Source organism: Carassius carassius, chromosome 7 (assembly GCF_963082965.1).
Source record: "Carassius carassius chromosome 7, fCarCar2.1, whole genome shotgun sequence".
In the NCBI taxonomy this organism is placed as follows: Eukaryota; Metazoa; Chordata; class Actinopteri; order Cypriniformes; family Cyprinidae; genus Carassius; species Carassius carassius.
In genome coordinates, this window is record NC_081761.1 from 110,001 (window position 1) to 130,869 (window position 20,869).

General features: G+C 39.0%; 3 protein-coding genes and 2 pseudogenes across 3 annotated transcripts in view; all 5 read left to right on the top strand.

Annotated features, from left to right (window-relative positions):
* LOC132142955 (polycomb protein eed) overlaps nt 1-2,880 on the top strand; it is a 12,699-nt gene extending 9,819 nt beyond the window's left edge. Inside the window, exons 6-12 of the mRNA XM_059553134.1 lie at nt 1,000-1,081; nt 1,155-1,246; nt 1,841-1,974; nt 2,051-2,156; nt 2,252-2,410; nt 2,509-2,582; nt 2,657-2,880. Coding sequence (XP_059409117.1) covers nt 1,000-1,081; nt 1,155-1,246; nt 1,841-1,974; nt 2,051-2,156; nt 2,252-2,410; nt 2,509-2,582; nt 2,657-2,783 — 774 coding nt within the window. The 3' untranslated portion in view covers nt 2,784-2,880. The remainder of the gene's footprint in view (nt 1-999; nt 1,082-1,154; nt 1,247-1,840; nt 1,975-2,050; nt 2,157-2,251; nt 2,411-2,508; nt 2,583-2,656) is intronic.
* A 1,366-nt stretch (nt 2,881-4,246) lies between these two features.
* hikeshi (heat shock protein nuclear import factor hikeshi) lies at nt 4,247-7,466 on the top strand. Its single transcript, XM_059553135.1, has 5 exons — nt 4,247-4,423; nt 4,841-5,078; nt 6,742-6,893; nt 7,000-7,118; nt 7,195-7,466. Exons 1-5 carry the CDS (start codon nt 4,394-4,396, stop codon nt 7,247-7,249), a joined length of 594 nt encoding a protein of 197 aa, XP_059409118.1. The 5' UTR covers nt 4,247-4,393; the 3' UTR covers nt 7,250-7,466.
* A 2,272-nt stretch (nt 7,467-9,738) lies between these two features.
* On the top strand, nt 9,739-10,819 carry LOC132143254 (putative nuclease HARBI1; annotated as a pseudogene).
* Nucleotides 10,820-13,344: 2,525 nt separating this feature from the next.
* On the top strand, nt 13,345-14,919 carry LOC132142957 (uncharacterized). Its single transcript, XM_059553136.1, has 8 exons — nt 13,345-13,654; nt 13,742-13,918; nt 14,009-14,070; nt 14,153-14,239; nt 14,327-14,368; nt 14,437-14,610; nt 14,690-14,725; nt 14,823-14,919. Exons 1-8 carry the CDS (start codon nt 13,591-13,593, stop codon nt 14,898-14,900), a joined length of 720 nt encoding a protein of 239 aa, XP_059409119.1. The 5' UTR covers nt 13,345-13,590; the 3' UTR covers nt 14,901-14,919.
* Nucleotides 14,906-17,611, top strand: LOC132143256 (putative nuclease HARBI1; annotated as a pseudogene).
* The last annotated feature ends 3,258 nt before the right edge of the window (nt 17,612-20,869 follow it).

Genomic DNA, 20,869 nt, shown 5'->3' on the forward strand with positions numbered 1-20,869 from the left:
AGTAAATCCCCTTTGTTTCCCAAAAAAAGTTTGCTTAATTTTCAGTAATTAAGACAAATAAAATTGTTTCATGCCTTGATTTGAAAACAATAAAAATATAAATGCACAAAATTTTTGAGGGGGAAAAATCATTAGGCTTCTTGAAGATAAAAAAAAATAAAAATAAATCACGTTGTTTTATGCGTTCAAATAATTAGACATGCTAAAACAGAATTTGGTAACAAAAATAATATAGTGAGGAAAAAATAAACCATTTCATAGGGCCCTAATCATGTAATTTTTGTTAAACTTTTATTAAATTGATGTAAAAATGACAAGTTTCATGATTAATTAATTAGACTTGCTTTATGATTAATAAACTTTAATTTAACTATTAAAAAGGAGTGGAGAAAAATTTAAATGGAAAAAATAGTCAAATAGAGATAAATAGATAAAATGGAATTTAGGAAAAAATTAAACCGATTTCATAGGGCCTTATTAAGAGTGTGGTAATTTCAACATTTACTATTACTGTTATTATTATTATTATTAGTTTATTATTACTATTACGATTAGTATGGTTCAGTACAGTTTTTGTTTTTTTGTTTTTGTAAATAAAGCACTACTTTTTTAAAACTTGGATTCGGTGAATTAATCTGTATCGGCTAGTGTGCTCAAACCTAGCTATCGCTATCAGCTCAGTCCACTATCGGCCGACCTCTAGTTAACACTCATTTCTTCATGCGTTTACACGGATTTCATTGTATTTCTATGTTTACGCTGATTTCTTCATGTGTTTACGCTGATTTCATTTGATTTCTTTATGCTGATTTCATTTGATTTCGTGTTTATGCTGATTTCATTTGATTTCTTTATGCTGATTTCATTTGATTTCGTGTTTATGCTGATTTCATTTGATTTCTTTATGCTGATTTCATTTGATTTCTTTATGCTGATTTCATTTGATTTCATGTTTATGCTGATTTCTTTGTTTATGCTGATTTCTTCATGTGTTTGCAGCATTATGTGGGTCATGGAAATGCGATCAACGAGCTCAAATTTCACCCGAGGGACCCGAACCTTTTGCTGTCGGTCAGTAAAGGTAAAGAGAGCAGATCTGTCGGCTCGCGGTGTGTTCAGAGCAGGTTGTTGATGGTTTGCGCTGTGTTTGTCAGATCACGCGCTGCGGCTCTGGAACGTCCAGACAGATACTCTGGTGGCCATCTTCGGAGGCGTCGAGGGCCATCGTGACGAGGTCTTGAGCGCCGTGAGTGTCAGCTGGAGTATGATCCTAATCATTGCAGCGTTTCTACATACAGTCAATCAATCATTTCATTAACAATTTCATTAATCAGAGACCATTACTTTAAAAAAAAAAAAATCTAATTTCTGCTGTTGTAGTAAACGTAATCTATTGATAAGCGCAAACTGAGTTTTTAATGCAAAATTAAAATGTATAGAGACAAAAGAATGAGATTATTCACTGTCTGTGATCGTGTTGTGAAGACTGATGATAATAGCCTTACACAACCCAAAAAAGAAATAAAACTTGTGCTTTTATTTCTCATCAGTGATGTGCAGTTCGTCTCATAACCCGCAGATTTGAAGATATTGTCACTTTTTATTTATTTGCGGGGCGGGTCATTAAAAACAAAACCCATATATGTTGTAGTGTTGGTCGATTAATAATTTCATAAAAACCCAACCTGCGCATCACTTTCTCATCAAACAATATAAAGGCCTACATTTGAGCAAATATTGTCAAATCTTATCTAAAGGAATCCTGTTTTAAATACAAAAGAATAAACTGTTTGTGAGTACAGAAACAAGCCGGTGTGTCACTAAATGCTTGTGTTTTCAGGACTTTGATCTGCTTGGTGAGAAGATCATGTCGTGTGGGATGGATCACTCCTTGAAGCTGTGGAGGATCAGCTCTGAGAGGATGCAGAAAGCCATCCACGGTTCGTACGAGTATAACCCCAGCAAAACCAACCGGTGAGTGACGTCTTCCTCCAGCACTCCTCCTCTGCTTCAGCAGGGCTTTCAGCTCCTCTCTCACCTGCGTCCTCAGGCCTTTCGTGTCTCAGAAGATTCACTTCCCAGACTTTTCCACACGAGACATTCACAGGAACTATGTGGACTGCGTCCGCTGGCTCGGAGATTTGATTCTTTCAAAGGTACTTTCTGCAGCACCAGAAGCTGACCACATGAATTTTAAGTACATTAAGTGTTTTATTATTTCCTCATGCTAATCAGTTGTTGTGTTTTGTAGTCATGTGAAAATGCAATTGTGTGTTGGAAACCTGGGAAGATGGAAGAGGACATCGACCGCATTAAACCGAACGAGTCTAACGTGACGATTCTGGGCCGCTTCGATTACAGTCAGTGTGACATTTGGTACATGCGCTTCTCCATGGACTTCTGGCAGAAGGTGAGCGGTTCCTGATCGACTGTGAACTGAAGTGACTGACAGAAGGTTAGTAAGAACATCTGGTGATGAATGAAGAGTGTGTCTCTTCTCCTCCGCAGATGTTAGCTCTTGGAAATCAAGTCGGGAAGCTGTATGTTTGGGACCTGGAGGTGGAGGATCCTCATAAAGCAAAGTAAGATTCCTCGTCAGAACTATCCACAGACCTGTATTTGTGTTATATTCTAACTCTGCTTGTGTTGTGTTCAGGTGCACCACGCTCACGCTCCCCAAATGCACATCTGCGATCAGACAGACCAGCTTCAGTCGGGACAGCAGTATTCTGATCGCTGTGTGTGACGACGCTTCGATCTGGCGCTGGGACCGACTGCGCTGATCCTCTGCTCAAGTGATCCATCATCTGCTTCTGCTGCCTTTTGTCTTTCTTTGCCTTTCTCTCGTCTGACTTTAATAAAATCTATTTTTCTAGCCTATTCCTCACTCTGTTTTTCTAACCTATTTAAATTGTTGTGAAATTATTTATTGACTTATTTAACCATGGGTGTATTCCAGAAAGGAGGTTCAGCAAACTCTGAGTTTGGGTTCAGAACAGCTGAACAGAGTTAGTTCAGTCAATGGCAACAGAACAAAGACTTGCTCGTGCTACACAAAACAACTTTTATAATAACAGCGTTAAAAACTGCCTGAAAGGTAAGTTAATGAACTAATCTTAATTTTAATAGTTTCCCATGGGCAAGAAAATAAAAAAAAAGAAAGAAATGTGAAACTGAAAAGGGTGAAGGCTGTTACATGACTTTTCAAATATTTCAAATTCAATAAATCTCGTTCTGTGTAGATCTATTACAATGTGCAGCTCATTTTCCCACAGTCTAATGCTTTTTAACATGTTAACATGTGTTGGTGACGCATCTCTCATCACACTTCCACTCCAGTCTTCATCTTCAGGAGCTGTGTCAGCAGTGCATCCAATCACACGGAAATCCTGAAGATAATTATAATTATTAGGTCACTTGGGGGTCGCAACCAGATCAAATGAACACCATTCAAATAAATATTCATGTGGCTGTGACAAAATAAATCAATTAGATCAAATTAAATCGTCTCCTGATGTAAATGTTACTCCCTGCAGCTTCCTCGTGTACAGGATCCCTTAGAAAACACAAAAACGTACCATTTGTGTCACTCACGTGTCTGCATGATGAAAAGGAAAGTGGTCCGTGTTTTTTTTGCATTTTCATTAAGATTATTTTTCTTACCCCGCTGCCAATTCAATTTACTTTACTCCGGGAAACAAGACGAAATATAGTTTATATTTTTTTATATATAGAAAATGCATCATGATTTAAGAAATATATAAATTTGATGATTGAAATAAGGCAAAAATCTGGAAATCTCAGCAATAAAAGCCGCTTTTGCAGCGTTAATGAATAAATGAGGTGTTTTTCGGAACACATGAATTGATTTTATCCTTATTACTTTAAAAAGGTGAAGAAGACCGAAATAAACTCTGCTCCAGACCTGTTCACAGATCAATGCACGTTGGTTAAATTATCATTTTGATATTTTATTCATTTTGATCACTGCATGATGCTAATGCAAAAAACATCCACGACTGAACATGAAGCAGATATATTCAGAGGCAGTTGAGCTGGACTCTTCTGCTGTTTTTCTTCTGTTCCTCTGTGCTTTAGAATGTAACGTTACTAGTGTGATGATATTTGTAGTATTCGTGATAAAACTGATTTAACTTAAACACTGTGCATATAAAATATTGCTATGCGAATTACAAAAATCACACTTCGGCTCTTTCTGGGTGTTAGACGCACGCGCCGGGTCGTCCAATCAGCGAAGCGCGCTGTGTTTAGCTTCCGGGTCAGAGGTCGCGTCTTCCAGCTGCTTTTGGAAGTTTCTAGCAATATCCTGTGATGATAGTTCTGCTGCAGTGGACTGTGTTTCCTCGGATGTGTCCCTGCAGTAATCCTGGTGATGTTCGGGTGTTTAGTCGCCGGCAGATTGGTGAGTGGATTCACATTCAGTCGCTTGAACTGAACTAACCCACCCTGTCTTAACTAGTCTGATCACTAGCTGTGTTTTCTGATTCAAATTTGACCGATCTACGTGTTATTTAACAGGCTTCACATAGTTACAAACAGTTTTGAAGAAATTAGACGACTAACCCTGTAAAACTAGTCTAACCCTAAAACTAGTCTGAGCCTAACGAGAATAACCTGATCATAACAGTGAGATGCTGACTCCAGAATAAGAGATCTGTGATCACACTCCAGTCTCTGTGTCTATCAGAGTTAATCAGCAGTGTTGATGAGTGTGTGTGTGTGTGTGTGTGTGTGTGCTCTCAGGACCAGACGGGTGTTAGGGTTAGGGTTTATCAGTGTTAGTCAGTGTTAATGAGTGTGTGTGTGTGTGTGCTCTCAGGTCCAGACGGATGCGCAGCAGGTCGCCTCTGATAAGTTCGTCTTTACTCTGCCGGACTATGAGAAGGTCAATCATGTGGTGGTCTTCATGCTGGGCACTGTGCCCTTCCCAGTGGGCATGGGTGGTGCGGTCTACTTCTCGTTCCCTGACCCTGCTGTCGGTCAGGTGTGGCAGCTGCTGGGCTTCATCACCAATGACAAACCCAGTGCCATATTCAGGATCTCGGGTCTGAAAGCTGGTAAGAGAGTCGAGTGACCTCAGTTCTATATAAGCTGGAAAACTTTTACAATCACAGCAGATATTAAAACATTACGGAGAAAAATCACATCAAACTGGCACAGAAATGTGGTTCAGTTTTTTCAATTCAATTCAATTCAAGTTTATTTGTATAGCGCTTTTTACAATACAAATCGTTACAAAGCAACTTTACAGAAAATTATGTTTCTACAATATTTAGTAGTAGCTAGTAGTTTGTGCACGTTTGTCAGGATTTTAGAAAAATAAAAATAATAATAATAATACAAGACGTAGTCAGCTAGATGATGAACTATCAATATTATTAATTAATAGTAATTATATGATGCAGTCACACATGTAGCAATAATTGTTAGTTCTGTTTGTTGATTCAAGGTTAGCATCATCTGGGGTCCTCTGAGGGTCAGCATCATCTCTTCTCAGGTGTTCTGGATCCAGACTGGAGCTTGTGTAAATCCTAGTTAAACATAGAAACAAAATAGAGACATCATTAGCATAGCTGCTGATCCAACAAAGTAAAATTAGTTTAACCCAAGCTAAAGAATAAAAATGCAGATGCAACTACACTCACAATTTAAGAGATACATTATTCGAATGCTTGGCGAAAGAGATGCGTTTTTAATCTAGATTTAAACAGAGAGAGTGTGTCTGAACCCTGAACATTATCAGGAAGGCTATTCCAGAGTTTGGGAGCCAAATGTGAGAAAGCTCTACCTCCTTTAGTGGACTTTGCTATCCTAGGAACTACCAAAAGTCCAGCGTTTTGTGACCTTAGGGTGCATGATGGGTTGTAGCGTGGTAGAAGGCTAGTTAGCTACGCAGGAGCTAAACCATTTAGGACCTTATAGGTAAGTAATGATAATTTGTAACAGATACGGAACTTAATAGGTAGCCAGTGAGGAGACTGTAAAATTGGGGTAATATGATCATATTTTCTTGACCTGGTAAGGACTCTAGCTGCTGCATTTTGGACGACCTGTAGCTTGTTTATTGACGAAGCAGGACAACCACCTAGAAGTGCATTACAATAGTCCAGTCTAGAGGTCATGAAAGCATGAACTAGCTTTTCTGCATCAGAAACAGATAACATGTTTTGTAGCTTGGCAATGTTTCTAAGATGGAAGAATGCGGTTTTTGTAACATTGGAAATATGATTTTCAAAAGACAAGTTGCTGTCTAATATAACACCCAGATTTCTGACTGTAGAGGAAGTAACAGTACATCCGTCTAGTTGCAGATTGTAATCTACAAGATTCTGTGTGGTGTTTTTTGGTCCAATAATTAATATCTCTGTCTTATCCGAATTTAATTGGAGAAAATTATTTGTCATCCAATCTTTTACATTTTTAACACACTCTGTTAGCTTAGATAATTGGGAAGTTTCATCTGGTCTCGTTGAAATATATAGCTGAGTATCATCAGCATAACAGTGGAAGCTAATTCCATATTTTCTAATAATATTACCAACGGGCAACATGTATATTGAAAATAGAAGGGGACCTAGGACAGTGCTTGGAGACACAACTAAAGTCCATCATTCACGTCTGTCTGAAACCTGCTTTGACTGGCTCTGATTCTAGAAACGATCGATGATTGAAGCCCTGTAATGGTCTGTGTGTGTGTGTGTGTGTGTGTGTGTGTTTCAGGTGAGGGTGGAGCTCACCCGTTTGGCATGATGGCCGTTCCTCAGGCTCCATCCGTGGCTCAGGTCGGAGTCTCCATCGAGTCTTTGGATCTGCTCGCACAACAGACACCAGTCTCTACTTCAGCTGTTTCCACTGTAGACTCCTTCACTCAGGTAACACAGAAACTATAACTAATCAACAAACACAAATGTACCTTTTGGGTCTTCAGTCTTTTCAGAGTGGATCTTCTGTTATAACTCTTTGTTGTCAATTTCACAGTTCACGCAGAAGATGCTGGAGAGTCTGTACAACTTCACCTCATCTTTTGCGCTGTCCCAGTCACAGATGACCCCGAACCCTTCGGAGATGTTTGTTCCTGCGAGCTCCATCCTCAAATGGTGAGAGATGTTTTAAGGCGAAGCGTCATGTCAGCGAATGAGTGTTTGTGTTTGAGTCACTGTTCTGTCTTCACAGGTATGAAAACTTTCAGAGGCGAATGATGCAGAATCCAAACTTCTGGAAGACGTGACTTACTGCCGTTGGGTTTTTAACCGTTTGATCCACTACTTTATGAAGAATTCATTTCATTTAATATTCAGTTTTAATTTCCGTGAAGAGTCTCACCTGGTCAAGGAACTTTTTCACATGAATATTGCCTGGCACAGCATTCAGTTGTTTGCTGAAAATGTTTTATACAACATGCTGAAGTCCTAGGAAATAAAATAAAATTTTGTCGATACATTTTATTAGTCATGTTTATTTTTTCCTTGATTTAAAGAAATGCGTTTCAGCTTCACAGGAAAGATGCCTTAAAGGCAGGGTAGGTAATACATGTATAAACAACTTTCTTCCAAATTTGTTTAAACTTTCTATATATATATCAATGCATAATTAAAATGTAAGTACTCTGATAAAAAGAGTATAAAAATCGAGTGACTCTAGACCGTTTAATCTGTATTAAACACAGCTCATTATTTCCATTTCGGGATGAAACATAGGATTGGCTTAGGCGACTGTCACTCTCTCGCAACCATGGCAACCACCCTTTTGCCACACATGACCTGCCCACTTGCGCGTGCACGTTTGATTTGAGGAATTCAACAGGCACGGATCCTAGGAATACCAAAACAATGGCAGAGAAACAGCAAGCAAAATTCACAGTACCAGCCTATGCAGTTAGTGAAGGCAAACCAGGCAAAAAAAGGAAGACAGTAACAGTACAAGAAAAGGCAATGAACAAAAAGTCTTTGGATAAACAAAGAAATAAAACATTAATAAAAGTTAATATCGGCGTGGCTTTCCAGCGATGGCGAGAACTGAGGGAACTCAAGGGGCTGAAAAGTGACTCCTTGATGGCTTTATTTCTGCTGGACAGGTAAATCTTTCTTTTTGTATTTTGATCATACAGATTTTTTCATGAAGCATGTGTCATTAGCACACGTAGCTGCGTAATATAGCTAACATAACATTACTTAGCGAGCCGTAGTAGAGACGATAAATAATCTATAGGAGCCCAGAAGGGAGGGGGTGGAGTGAATGGAAATAATGAGCTGTCTTTAAAACAGTCGTGAGAGGTCTACAGACACTCGATTTTTATACTTTCTTTTTCAGAGTACTTACATTTTAATTATGTATTGATATATAAATAAAGTTTAAACAAATTTGGAAAAAAAGTTTATACATTTTTTTACCTACCCTGCCTTTAAAGGGTTAGTTCACCCAAAAATGAAAATGATGTCATTAATAACTTACCCTCATGTCGTTCCAAACCCGTGAGACCTCCGTTTATCTTCTGAACACAGTTTAAGATATTTTAGATTTAGTCCGAGAGCTCTCAGTCCCTCCATTGAAGCTGTGTGTACGGTCTACTGTCCATGTCCAGAAAGGTAAGAAAAACATCATCAAAGTAGTCCATGTGACATCAGAGGGACAGTTAGAATATTTTGAAGCATCGAAAATACATTTTGGTCCAAAAATAGCAAAAACTATGACTTTATTCAGCATTGTCTTCTCTTCCGTGTCTGTTGTGAGAGAGAGTTCAAAACAAAGCAGTTTGTGATATCTGGTTCACGAACGAATCATTCGATGTAACCGGATCTTCTTGAACCAGTTCACCAAATCGAACTGAATCGTTTTAAACGGTTCGCGTCTCCAATACGCATTAATCCACAAATGACTTAAGCTGTTAACTTGTTTAATGTGGCTGACACTCCCTCTGAGTTCAAACAAACCAATATCCCGGAGTAATTCATTTACTCAAACAGTACACTGACTGAACTGCTGTGAAGAGAGAACTGAAGATGAACATTGGTTTGTTTGAGCTCAGAGGGAGTGTCAGCCACATTAAAAAAAAGTTAACAGCTTAAGTCATTTAAGTCATCTATTATTTCTTTCAACTTAAAGGTGCTCTAAGTGATGTCACACATTTTTTGTCACATCCAGAAAACATCTCACTCTCCGCTAGCTGCTTGTCCCCTGAACACACTGTAAAAGAACGGGTCTCTCTAGACACCACAGGCTCCACAAACAACAAGAAAAACAAACTGAGGGTTGTTCCATAAAACAATATTAGAAAATAAGCCAGGCTTATTTTGGTTAGTCAGACTTATTGTCTGTAAATTCTGTTTCATAAAGCAAACTTAAAATAGTTCAAACTCCGTTACCCTGGAAACTTATGCTGGGAAACTAGCCTGGTCCAGGGCAGGCTAACTGTCAGAATAAGCCTGAGTTGATGCTTAACCAGAATACCGTTTTAACACTGACCCACTAGGAATGTGATATTACATCGGACTCTCTGGCATTCTGCCATTTTATTTCATGTAGGCCTAACCACTATCAGTCCAACAATGAAAACAAATGCACTTTTAAAATAAATGTAATTCGAACATACAAAAAGTGAAACAAATGTAAAGAATAATTGTAGGCCTATTTGTTTAGTTGGTGTGATTTTTGTAATGAATCAATTAGCCTAAATGTCTATAAATAGGGAGCTCCACCCGTGTAGGAGGACGCATAGTCATGGCGTGTCCTTTCATTGATGAGGTGGTGGATGAGGGAGCGATAATCATACGAAGGGCATTTCAAAGAGAGCGTACTTTCAGGGACAGGGCAGACCCGTTGGCTTTTTCTGACTACTACCTGCATGAGCTGTATAGATTCTCGAGGGAAGGGATAGCATATATTTGCAGATTACTGAGCCCACACATCGCAAATAGCACAAGGTGCAATAAAGCGCTCACAGTCCCGCAGACTGTGTGCATTGCACTTCGCTTTTTTGCCAGCGGAACATTTTTGTACACAGTTGGAGATGCAGAGAACATCAGCAAAGCATCGTTTGCCGCTCTGTACGAATTGTGTACCTGTCTTTAAAAAAATTACTCAATGTGTTCATCACCTTCCCTGGCCACAGAGCGATTCACAGTATTAAACAAGCCTTTTATGGAATCGCTGGTAAGTTAAAATAAGAACTATATAGAAAATGGAAATATTTATTGTCTGTTAATGTAAGACATGGCAATTGACAGACAAACACTTAACTTTTGTAGCTTTCCCAAATGTTATCGGAGCTCTGGACTGCACCCACGTGCGCATAAAGCGCCCGTCTGGTCCGCATGAAGCAGACTTCGTTAATAGGAAATCATTACACAGCATCAATGTACAGGTACAGTCCCGCTGAGATTATATTGTAGGCTAGAAGCGATTGTTCTTTACAATAAGCAGGGCACCTGTGTTCTATTCATTGCAAATGCATTTACAATTCTATATATATGTGTGTGTGTGTGTGTGTGTGTGTGTAAGTCCAGTGTAGTGACCTACATTTTTAATTATCTAGATGATTTGTGATGCAGACTGCATCATCACAAATGTAGAGGCAAAATGGCCTGGCTCAGTGCATGATTCCAGAATCATTCGGGCCTCTTCTCCTTCCCACCAACTGGCACAAGGTATATTAGTCACTTAACATATAGCAAAAACTACAGCTTTAAAAAAAAAATTTTTTTTTTCTTCATTCAGGTCAATTCTCAGGAGTTTTGCTGGGAGACAAGGGATATGCATGCCTGCCTTATCTCTTGACTCCCTATCAGGAGACGCAGACTGAGAGGGCTCTAGAAGGGTGTCAGCATCCTGTTGCCAATAATGGAAATACACACAATTTAGCACCTCACAGGTAGGCTATTAAAAATATAATTTGCAAATTTGTGCCTACCTCAGGCCTCCTTGAACATACTGACACAGTTTCCTCATCCTCCTCAACTGTAGATGGGCCTTCAACCTAAAACCATTAATTAAACTTGGTTTAATAAATAACCACTTGACAAATCAGTGCTTTAAACTCATACTGTCATACTCACAGGGTTCAGCATGATGTCTGGTGGATCCAGAAAGCACACAGAATTTGGCATCACTATAAAACAAAAATATTTAGTTAGGAATGGAAGAATAAAAATAAATAAAATAAACAAAATACCTTTTAAGTAGTGATCTCTTAGACTAGATGGAATGGATCCAGATGCTATTCCCTCAATGACAGGCCTCCCTTTATTCAGGTCTAATGCCAGCTCCTCTGCAGGAGTAAAGTTGGCTGTCGGTGGCCCTCCCCCAGTGCCAGCAACCTCACTCTTCTTTTTGGCAGCTGCAATTATTAAACATCATGAGACTGGACAGTTGTACATCAAGCTGGCTATGCTTAAGTACTTACATAGATTTATACTTTATAATTAATACTTACCATTCTGAACAATATTTTTATATTTTATTTTCACCTGCTGCCATGTTCTTTTTTCTTCACTTAATTTGCTGCTGTAAAAGTTACACACACACACACACACACACACACACACACACACACACACACACACACAGACACTGTGACAAACATTTAATTTAACTTTAATAAAATATATAAAAATATAGTAAAATAATAATAAAAGTAAAATAAAATATAGTAATGTAGGCCTACATTAATTGCTACTTACGCATTAGTTGCCATGTTAAATTGATGAATCTATGCTCCACCATCAGGGCTTCTTAAGAATAGCGTGCACGCGCAATTATATAGACTAGATAAACCTGGTTCAAATTAGTGAGATTGCGTGAACTTGAATTACCTTTTATGAAACCGCCTTAAGCCTCAACTGATTTGTTAGGTTAATTCAAGTCGGGTTTTGGAGCTTAATCCCCGCTTTTCTAAGCTCCTTTTATGAAACAACCCCCTGAGGCCTGTTGCACAAAAGTAGAATTAAGACATGAAAGTGATGAGACATTCAGCCAAGTATGGTGACCCATACTCAGAATTTGTGCTCTGCATTTAACCCATCCGAAGTGCACACACACAGAGCAGTGAACACACACACACACACACTGTGAGCACACACCCGGAGCAGTGTTCATCATTTATGCTGCGGCGCCCGGGGAGCAGTTGGGGGTTCGATGCCTTGCTCAAGGGCACCTAAGTCGTGGTATTGAAGGTGGAAAGAGAACTGTACATGCACTCCCCCCACCCACAATTCCTGCCGGCCCGAGACTCGAACTCACAACCTTTCAATTGGGAGTCCGACTCTCTAACCATTAGGCCACGACTTCCCCAATCCGGGATAAATGACTCCGCTGAGCTCAATGAAGCCAAAACATGTGCGTCCAGGCTTAATTGGTTGCACAAAAACCAAGCCAGGATGAGCAGACACGGATTCATTAAGCAAGGTGAAACCAATCCTGGATAGGTGCGCGCTCACGGCTCACTCAAATAGACCCAGCCACAGATCACAGATTAACTGATTTACCATGGCAACTAGAGCCGCGTACTTTTCCCCATCGGAAGCACAAATCCTCATGGAGGCATACGAGGAGGTAAGAGATATAATTAAGAAGAAAGGCAACACCGCCACAGTGATAAATCAAAGAGAAAAAGCGTGGCAAAGTATTGCAGACCGCCTGAATGCGTAAGTATTGCACAATTACACACTCACCGCTCCGCTGAAACATCACAATTACAATTCAAATATTTAATTCACATCTCCAAAAACGCAGTTGCACTGTAATTATGAAACGGTTAAATTTTTAATTGAAATGCACTGCAGATATGAGTGAAATTGTGTAAAGTAACTCCATCACACTGTATAAAGCTATGATAAATTATTATTAAAGCCTTACATTATTATTTAACGTTACTACGCTCAGTACGGTTGAATCTTAGCCGTTGTACTCTGCTTCTTATGTTGTCCACCGTTTTTTTTTTGTGTTTCTCCTGCTTTTATTAATGTAAAGCTGCTTTGACAGAATGAAACAATTGTGAAAAGTGCTATATAAATAAAATTTAATTGAATAAATAGATGAGCTATAATAATAATCACTTTAATTTATATAGCGCCTTTCAAAGGACCCAAGGTCGGTTGCTCACTGCACTGCAAAAATGTCTTTCTTACTTAGTATTTTTGTCTTGTTTTCAGTAAAAAAAAAAATATCTAAAAAAAATCTTAAATATTTTCTTGAGCAAAATTACCTAGGAAAATAAGCAAAAAAATCTGCCAGTGAAACGAGAACTTTTCTAAAATTAAGTGTTTATGGAAAAAGTAAACTTATTTCAAGAGAATTTTTCTTATTATATTGACAGATTTTTTTATTTTTTTTTGCTTGTTTTAAGCACACATTTACTTAAAGTTTATATTTTTTGTCTAAACTATACTTATTTTGCTAGGTCATTTAGCAAATCAAGAAAATACATCTTTATTTAAGATTTTTTTTTTGATCTTTTTACTGAAAACAAGACAAAAATACCAAGTCATTTTTGCAGTGTGACTCCATTAAATGTTCTTGTGGTAAAGAATGTGTGTGTGTGTGTGTGTGTGTGTGTGCGTGTGATGTAGATTAAACATGAACGGGCCAAAACGGACATGGCAGCAGGTCAAAATCAAATACAAGAACATTCTGCAGAATGGTATGGTCCCTGACTAATATTTAACAAAGCACAAGCATATATTGTACCCAGAAGGTGCCTGCTCACACATTGTCTGTACTGTTTTAGCAGTGAAAAAGAATACCCACAGACAAGGCACAGGTGGTGGGTCATCAAAGGCTGACCTTACCCCAGCAGAGGACATGGCCTTGGAGCTAAATAAAGGCAGGCCCGTCTTAGAGGGGATCCCTGGGGGGAAAGAGACGAGCATAGGTTCCTCCCAAGATGCCACCCGCTTCATTCAAGGTATGTCCTTCCATCTCTACATGGGATACAACCACATTCATATTGAATCAATTTGGACTGTCTGACTTTGGTTTACCTATTGCCTTGCAGTGTCTGGCAGCACTGTGTTCCTGTTAGAGCCACCAGCACAAGCACCAGACGATGCTGATCCAGTGAGTTCTCCATCAAAGGCATACTGTAGGCCTGACATGTCTTGTCTACTAGCTTCAATATGAATCCGATTAAATGTGATAGGGTGAAAGCCCCAGTGCAGCAGCAACAGCACATGATGGAGACGATGATGAGGAGGAGACCATCTCTCTGGATTCCAGAAGGCATGAGGTATCATGTTAAGACTGTGAAAGTACTATTTACTCTACAATGGTGAGGAGTCCTCATCAAAATCAAAAAATCTAATTTCTTTTACAGGACCCAGATGCTATACAGTGGGAAAACCAGCCTGGCAACATAGTGTGTATTAATAAAAGGACACCACATCCTGCCAAATTCCAGCTGCGCTAATTGTATTGTGTTCACAGAGCTCACAAGCTATCAGAAAGTTGTATGGCAACCACCTCCGGCGCCAAATAGAACTGGCAGACATAGACATTCAGTACAAGAAGAAAAAGATGGAAAATCTTGCACTGGAGTCCGAAATAAAAAAGAGGACCATTAGGAAACTGGACCTTGAAATAAAAAAACTTGAGAGGGAGGTGAGATATGCCTTCAATGTACACTGTATGCGAACTGTAACACAAATGTATTAATCATTATTTTTCTTTCCTCCCCCAGCTCCAAGAAGATGACACAGCTCAAAATAAAAATGAGGTGTATTCTCGTAAAGTCAAGTGAGCCATGACATATGAGCTCTTATTGTGAGCACACAGGACGGTGGCATCTTTCTAAGGTTTTTTTATTTTCCCAGCAATCAGTACAACCAAGTCATCGTTATAAGGCACCGGCCTCTTTTGCCCACCCCCCCAGCACCAGGTGTGGCCACTAGCCTATATGAAGGCCCAAAATTGTGTGTTCCTTTCTGCTCTGACAATGGCATGCCCATTCTTGCGAGATGTGGTGGATGAAGAAGCACTTGTGCTGAGGAGAGCCTTCAGGCGAGAAAGGGTCTTCAGGGACCGGTTGGACCCACTGGCCTTCCCTGATGACCATCTATATGAAAGATACAGGTTTTCTGCAGATGGCATCAGGTATCTATGCAGACTACTGGGTCCCAGGATTAAGCACCGCACTGCACGGAGCCATGCACTGAGTGTGGAGCAAATGGTTTGTGTGGCCTTGCGCTTTTTTGCTAGTGGAGCCTTCCTGTACTCAGTGGGGGATGCAGAACAGCTGAACAAGGCCACAATTTGCCACACAATAAGGAGTGTGTGTCTGGCTATCAAAGCATTAGCAGATGTCTTCATCTCCTTCCCTGGCCACAGAAGACTCTGTGACATCAAAGAGGAGTTCTATAGGATTGCAGGTAAGAGGATCTACAAATTATAGGACAACTGTTAACACATAGTAGGATACTCATTACTTTGTGTGACAGGTTTCCCCAATGTCATTGGTGCAGTGGACCGCACACACATAAGGATAAAAGCCCCCTCAGGTGCCCATGAGGCCGATTTTGTGAATCGGAAATCCTTTCACAGCATTAATGTTCAGGTGAACATAACTTTTTGATATTGTCCATTGATGAACACTCTGCATTGCCAGCTATGTGCATTGATTGGTGTAATATTCCTCATCTTATGATTTCAGATGGTCTGCAATGCTGACTGTGTGATCAGCAATGTTGTGGCAAAATGGCTCAGTCCATGACTCCAGAATCTTTCGGGCCTCTGAAATCTACCAGTGCCTATCACAAGGTAAGCCACACAACCCCTATTTATAACCATCATGGCTGTGTCAAGAATATCACTGTGTTTATGAGGTAGTAATGATGAGATTTTGTGTTGACCGGTGAATTCTCTGGTGTGTTGCTGGGAGATGGGGGGGTATGGCTGCCAGCCTTTTCTCCTGACACCTTTCACAGACCCCCAGGAAGCACAGCAGGCCTACAACCATGCCAATGCCAGGACCAGGGCCAGACTTGAAATGACCTTTGGCCTCCTGAAGGCACGCTTTCACTGCCTTCACAAATTAAGGGTCAGCCCTGTTAGGGCATGTGATAGTACTGTGGCTTGTGCTGTCCTCCACAATGTGGCCTGCCTGAGGAAGGAGAGGGCCCCCAGAGTGCCACCACCATGGACTGGGACAATCCGGCAATCTTCCCTGATGACGACAGTGATCAGCTGCTGAGGGACCAATATGTGTTGAATTATTTTAGTTAGTATGTGTGCTTTCAATTTTGGTTAAATATGTCCTGCGGTGGCAGAGGAATTTGGGTTTTTTTGGGTTCGTTTTTTTACGAATTTGGCCTCTTATGATGTTTGTGCGGTATACTGTGTGTAATACAAGGCTGCAGGGAGGCTACTGCATCCATTCATTTGTCTGTTCAGTTGATGTGTATGGATTTGTCCTGCATTTATTTTAGTGTGCAGACATGCAGGGTGTGTTATATACAGACCTTTGAATGTGTATGTATCATTTTGTATAGTATGCTTTGATTCTGTGCTTTCCATCTTGTAGAGTCACTGTGACTTCAGTTTCGAAAGGAGCTGATGGTTTACCTGCTTTTTGTCCTTATTCAATAAAGGAACATAATGTTACACATTGTGTTTTTATATTCATATGGAATGTGTATTTGTTTATATGACAGAGTACTAGGGCCACACTGAGGAAAAAGGATAGTCATAAATTTGAGGCTGGTTCTTTCTGCAGAAAAGCTACATATTCTTTTTACAGTTTTGATACTTATGACAATGTGATACTTAATATTCTGGCACATCAGCATGTCTTTGTTTATGAAACCATACTGAAGTACAATTTCACGAAATGCCCCACATCTGTCATTTTAACAACTGTCCTCCTTTAAAACAACTGGTTACAATATTATGACTTGTCTTTTTTTTCCCTCTGTGGCCCTAATATTCTATCATATTATATATAGCCTTATAGTCTATGGGAAACTGTAAATTATCTAATGATAGCGACATCATCTAAAAATCATTATTTATCCAAAATGATTGAAATTAATGATCACAAACGTTTAAATAATGACAGTGGGTCTAGTTATATGTGATAAGAATGTATAGTGAGCAGTGAAATAACTATTGGTTTCCATTTGTGGTGACTGCTGACGGACATTAGGGATGAGATTAAATAGATCCTGGAAGTTAGCCTGGTCTGGAGCACCACAGAATAAATCTCCATGGTAATTTATACCATAACATATCCTCCTGCCTCCTATCCAGCTTTAGTGCAACCGGATTACGGATCAATTGAGCCAGGATCACCAAGATATCCTGGCTTAATCCCTTATCCTAGTTTTGTGCACCACAAAACATAACAAACTGTTCCAGCCAATAACTGACAAGAAAGATTTGGGGGTGGGGTTTGGGGGGTCAGTGCGGAGGAGGAGGAGGAGGGAGGGTCTAGCTAGCCTCCGTTTTGTTTGACAATAATTTGAACGTCAACAAGAAGTTACGACTCCCGGCATCGCTTAGAGCACCTTTAACTGTGTAATGCAGTCTGATATGTGTAGGTACACTGGTGAATTCAGCTCGAGTGCTGAAGGTGCTTCAGGATTCACAGCGAATAACACATGAATAAAAGTCATATTTTAACTTTGTGACGGCGTTGAGTGGCATTATAACTAATCAGAATTACTGAATAACCCTAACTAATGTCTGAAACAAACACGCATGGCAAGCCGTTTTGACTGGATATTCTGGATATCAACAATTTAATTGTCACTAGTGACAGTATTCCTGTCTGATATCTGAAATTTATTTTTGATATCAACAATTGGGAGGGTAATTTCTGAAATCTAAAATGACTTTTACTAGTAACAATCACATTCATGATATCAGAAATGAACGGTCACTAGTGACAATTAAATTGATATCAAGAATAGACACCTGTACTAGTAACCGCGTGATAAAAAAATGAAGGTTTTTACTAGTGAGAGTTGTATTTCTGATATGTGAAATTGAAATTTAATTTAGTAAGAAATTAATTCCTGATATCAACAATTGATTTTGAATGGCAGCCTACGGTGACATTAAACTAGTGAAAACTGAATTGTTGATATCAAGAATTCATATCCTGAGAATTAATAAAAAAGCGACTTCCATAAGACAGACTCAGTGGATCTGTCGCCGCTCTGCTCACAGTTTCTCTGTGTAACTGTTTCTAAATGAAGAATAGACGAGTGTTAGATTAGCAGTCTAAATGGCTTGAATAACACACGTCTGCATCGAGCAGGCCAGTCATATCTCTGGCGTTTCATTTCTCAAAGATATCGATCATGTTTGGTCGCTCGTGTCATGTTTTATTAAGCGAAATGATGTTTGTGCGAAAGCTGCAGATGTGCACGAGACACTTAGGCTCTTCTGTTGCTCATCTGTTATGCTTGTTTTTCTGTTTGTAAACATTAATAACATGTTCATTTGGTTATAGTGTGTTTTAGGGGGTTTATATATTCGGTTAAGGAAACTTTCACGTTCTTCCAGCAGAAACTCAACCTTGGGAACAAACATATTCTCATACGGAGAGCTGTTTCCATCCTGTCAGAGAAACTCTCTCATTATTATGGATTTAAACACAGGCCAGACAGATACAGGTCAGAGCCATCATTTTTCTTCTTTTATGTATATTTACACAGAAGATGGACATTGTTGGCTGAATGTGATTTTCATGATCCACACCTGGTGCCCATTGCATACAATTTTAAGAAGAGTCTTAAAAGTTAGTCAGCTAATTTTTTCTTAAAGCTCCGCAGGAGAAAGTTGTGTTTAGTTGTGATGTAAGACCGGTTGTGTGACTGAGATGTGAGCTTTAAACATTCACCGCCTGTGACTGAGCTTCAGATATGGGTTTAATATTTGTCCTGAGAAAATTCTTCTATTGTTAATAATCTGTTGCTGAGTCACTGTAACTTGGTTCTAGACTTATTTAATTATATCAGCCAGCAGAAATGTGCATTTAGTCATTTAGCAGACGCTTTTATCCAAAGACAGACTCAGTGGATCTCTGTCGCCGCTCTGCTCACAGTTTCTCTGTGTAACTGTTTCTAAATAAGAAATAGATGAGTGTAAGATGAGCAGGACAGATGTGAGACTTTCTCTTTGTCATGAACACAGAGGCGTCTCACAGCCAGCAGGTGGCGCTCTCAGCATCACGACAGATGCCGGTCTGGACCACAGAAGGACGGACAGGAGAGCTTTCTTCACATCTGTGCTCTCTCTTACAGCTCTTGATATCAGCTCAGGTTTGATGATGTGTGTCGCAGGAGCTGTCTTACTTCGGTACAGACAAACCTTCCTTTATAACAGTCTGACAAGAGCAGAGCCGAGAGCAGAGGTTAATGCTTCAAGAACATCAAAAACACTTGCAGTATTTCCAGAAAGAAGAGATGCCTAAACACACTCATTTACTGAACTCTCATTTCAACACTATCTGTTTGATTACATGTCATTAACTAGCTACATGATTTTACTGCACATCTCTGGCATATGGACATCAATTTGACAGTCACCACACTGCAAAAAAGGCTTATCTTAGTATTTTTGTGTTGTTTCCAGTTAAAATATCTAAAAATTCTTAAATTAAGATGCATTTACTAGATAAGCAAAAGTTTTTTATGTATTAAATGTATTTAGTCTTATGTTATTTCTTTATTTGAAAAGGGGACAGTGTACATTAATAAACATTAAAACAATGTAAATGTACCCGAGTTAGCTCAAAAGTGCTAATTTTCATCGGTAGTCCCCCAGCCAGATTTAAACAGGGCAACCTTTAAAAATAATCACAAGTACAAAATCACAAAAAACAAATTGCATACAACACATTATGGTTAATAAATACAATTCATATAAAAATGATATAATATCTAAATAGACACATAAAAGCATTAGTGCCCACAAGTTTGGCTCTCTACAAGCCATTGTTTTGCATTATTTTTGAATGAACAGAATGACGAGGACTCTCTTATGGTTGCCGGCACTGTGCTCCATTGCTGAACTGCTCTTACGGAGAAGACGCCTGACCAAAAGCTGTATGATGCAGTCTTCCCTCACTGCCCCTCTAGTTACCCTAACCTCACTGGATCTAAAATGTATAAAATCACATAGTGGAGGAGGTGCTAAGCCATATCTAATTTTATAAATTAAACAAATGTTTTTGAATTTAATTAGATTATCCCAGGTAAGTAACTGATATTTCCTCAGAATACTACAGTGGTGGTAGTGGTATGGTTTTTTATCCAGTATTTTTAATGCTTGTTTATATAATCTTTCTAATGGTTTTATTGTTGTAGAGTGAGTATTGGACCAGCTTATTAAATTAGAAATATAATTTAGCAGCTTCTGTTGAAAGGAAATCTCTAATGAATCTGAAATTTGCTAGACTGAACACAATCCTATTACTAACTTTTTTGATATGAGTTTTGAAATTGAGATTTGAATCTATATATAATCCTAAGTATTTATATTCTGTGACGACCTGTAACCTTTTCTCCAGATATAAAAAATTCAGGTTCTATATTTATATTGTTTTTAGAAAATGGTAACTGTTTTAGATATATTAAATTGAAATTAAATTGAAATCGATGACATGGCCTCAGTTAGTTTAGAGGCAACTTCCTCAGCAGATTTTCCATAGGCCAAAATAACTGTGTCGTCTGCATACATCAAAGTGTCACAGTTCTTACACAAAGATGGTAACTCGTTAATGTATAAACTAAAAAGAATTGGACCTAAAATTGAACCCTGTGGAACACCAGTTGATAATAGTAAGTGGGTGGAATTATATTGGTCAATTCTTACACTTTGTGAACGAGATAAAATATATGAGCTAATAAGACTAATA

Coding starts and splice junctions, on each gene's coding strand:
- LOC132142957 (XM_059553136.1), top strand. CDS start 13,591: ATGAACGGGCCAAAACGGACATGGCAGCAGGTCAAAATCAAATACAAG. Junction 13,655..13,741: donor CAAGAACATTCTGCAGAATG/GTATGGTCCCTG, acceptor GTACTGTTTTAG/CAGTGAAAAAGAATACCCAC. Junction 13,919..14,008: donor TGCCACCCGCTTCATTCAAG/GTATGTCCTTCC, acceptor ATTGCCTTGCAG/TGTCTGGCAGCACTGTGTTC.
- hikeshi (XM_059553135.1), top strand. CDS start 4,394: ATGTTCGGGTGTTTAGTCGCCGGCAGATTG. Junction 4,424..4,840: donor GTTTAGTCGCCGGCAGATTG/GTGAGTGGATTC, acceptor GTGTGCTCTCAG/GTCCAGACGGATGCGCAGCA. Junction 6,894..6,999: donor CTGTAGACTCCTTCACTCAG/GTAACACAGAAA, acceptor TCAATTTCACAG/TTCACGCAGAAGATGCTGGA.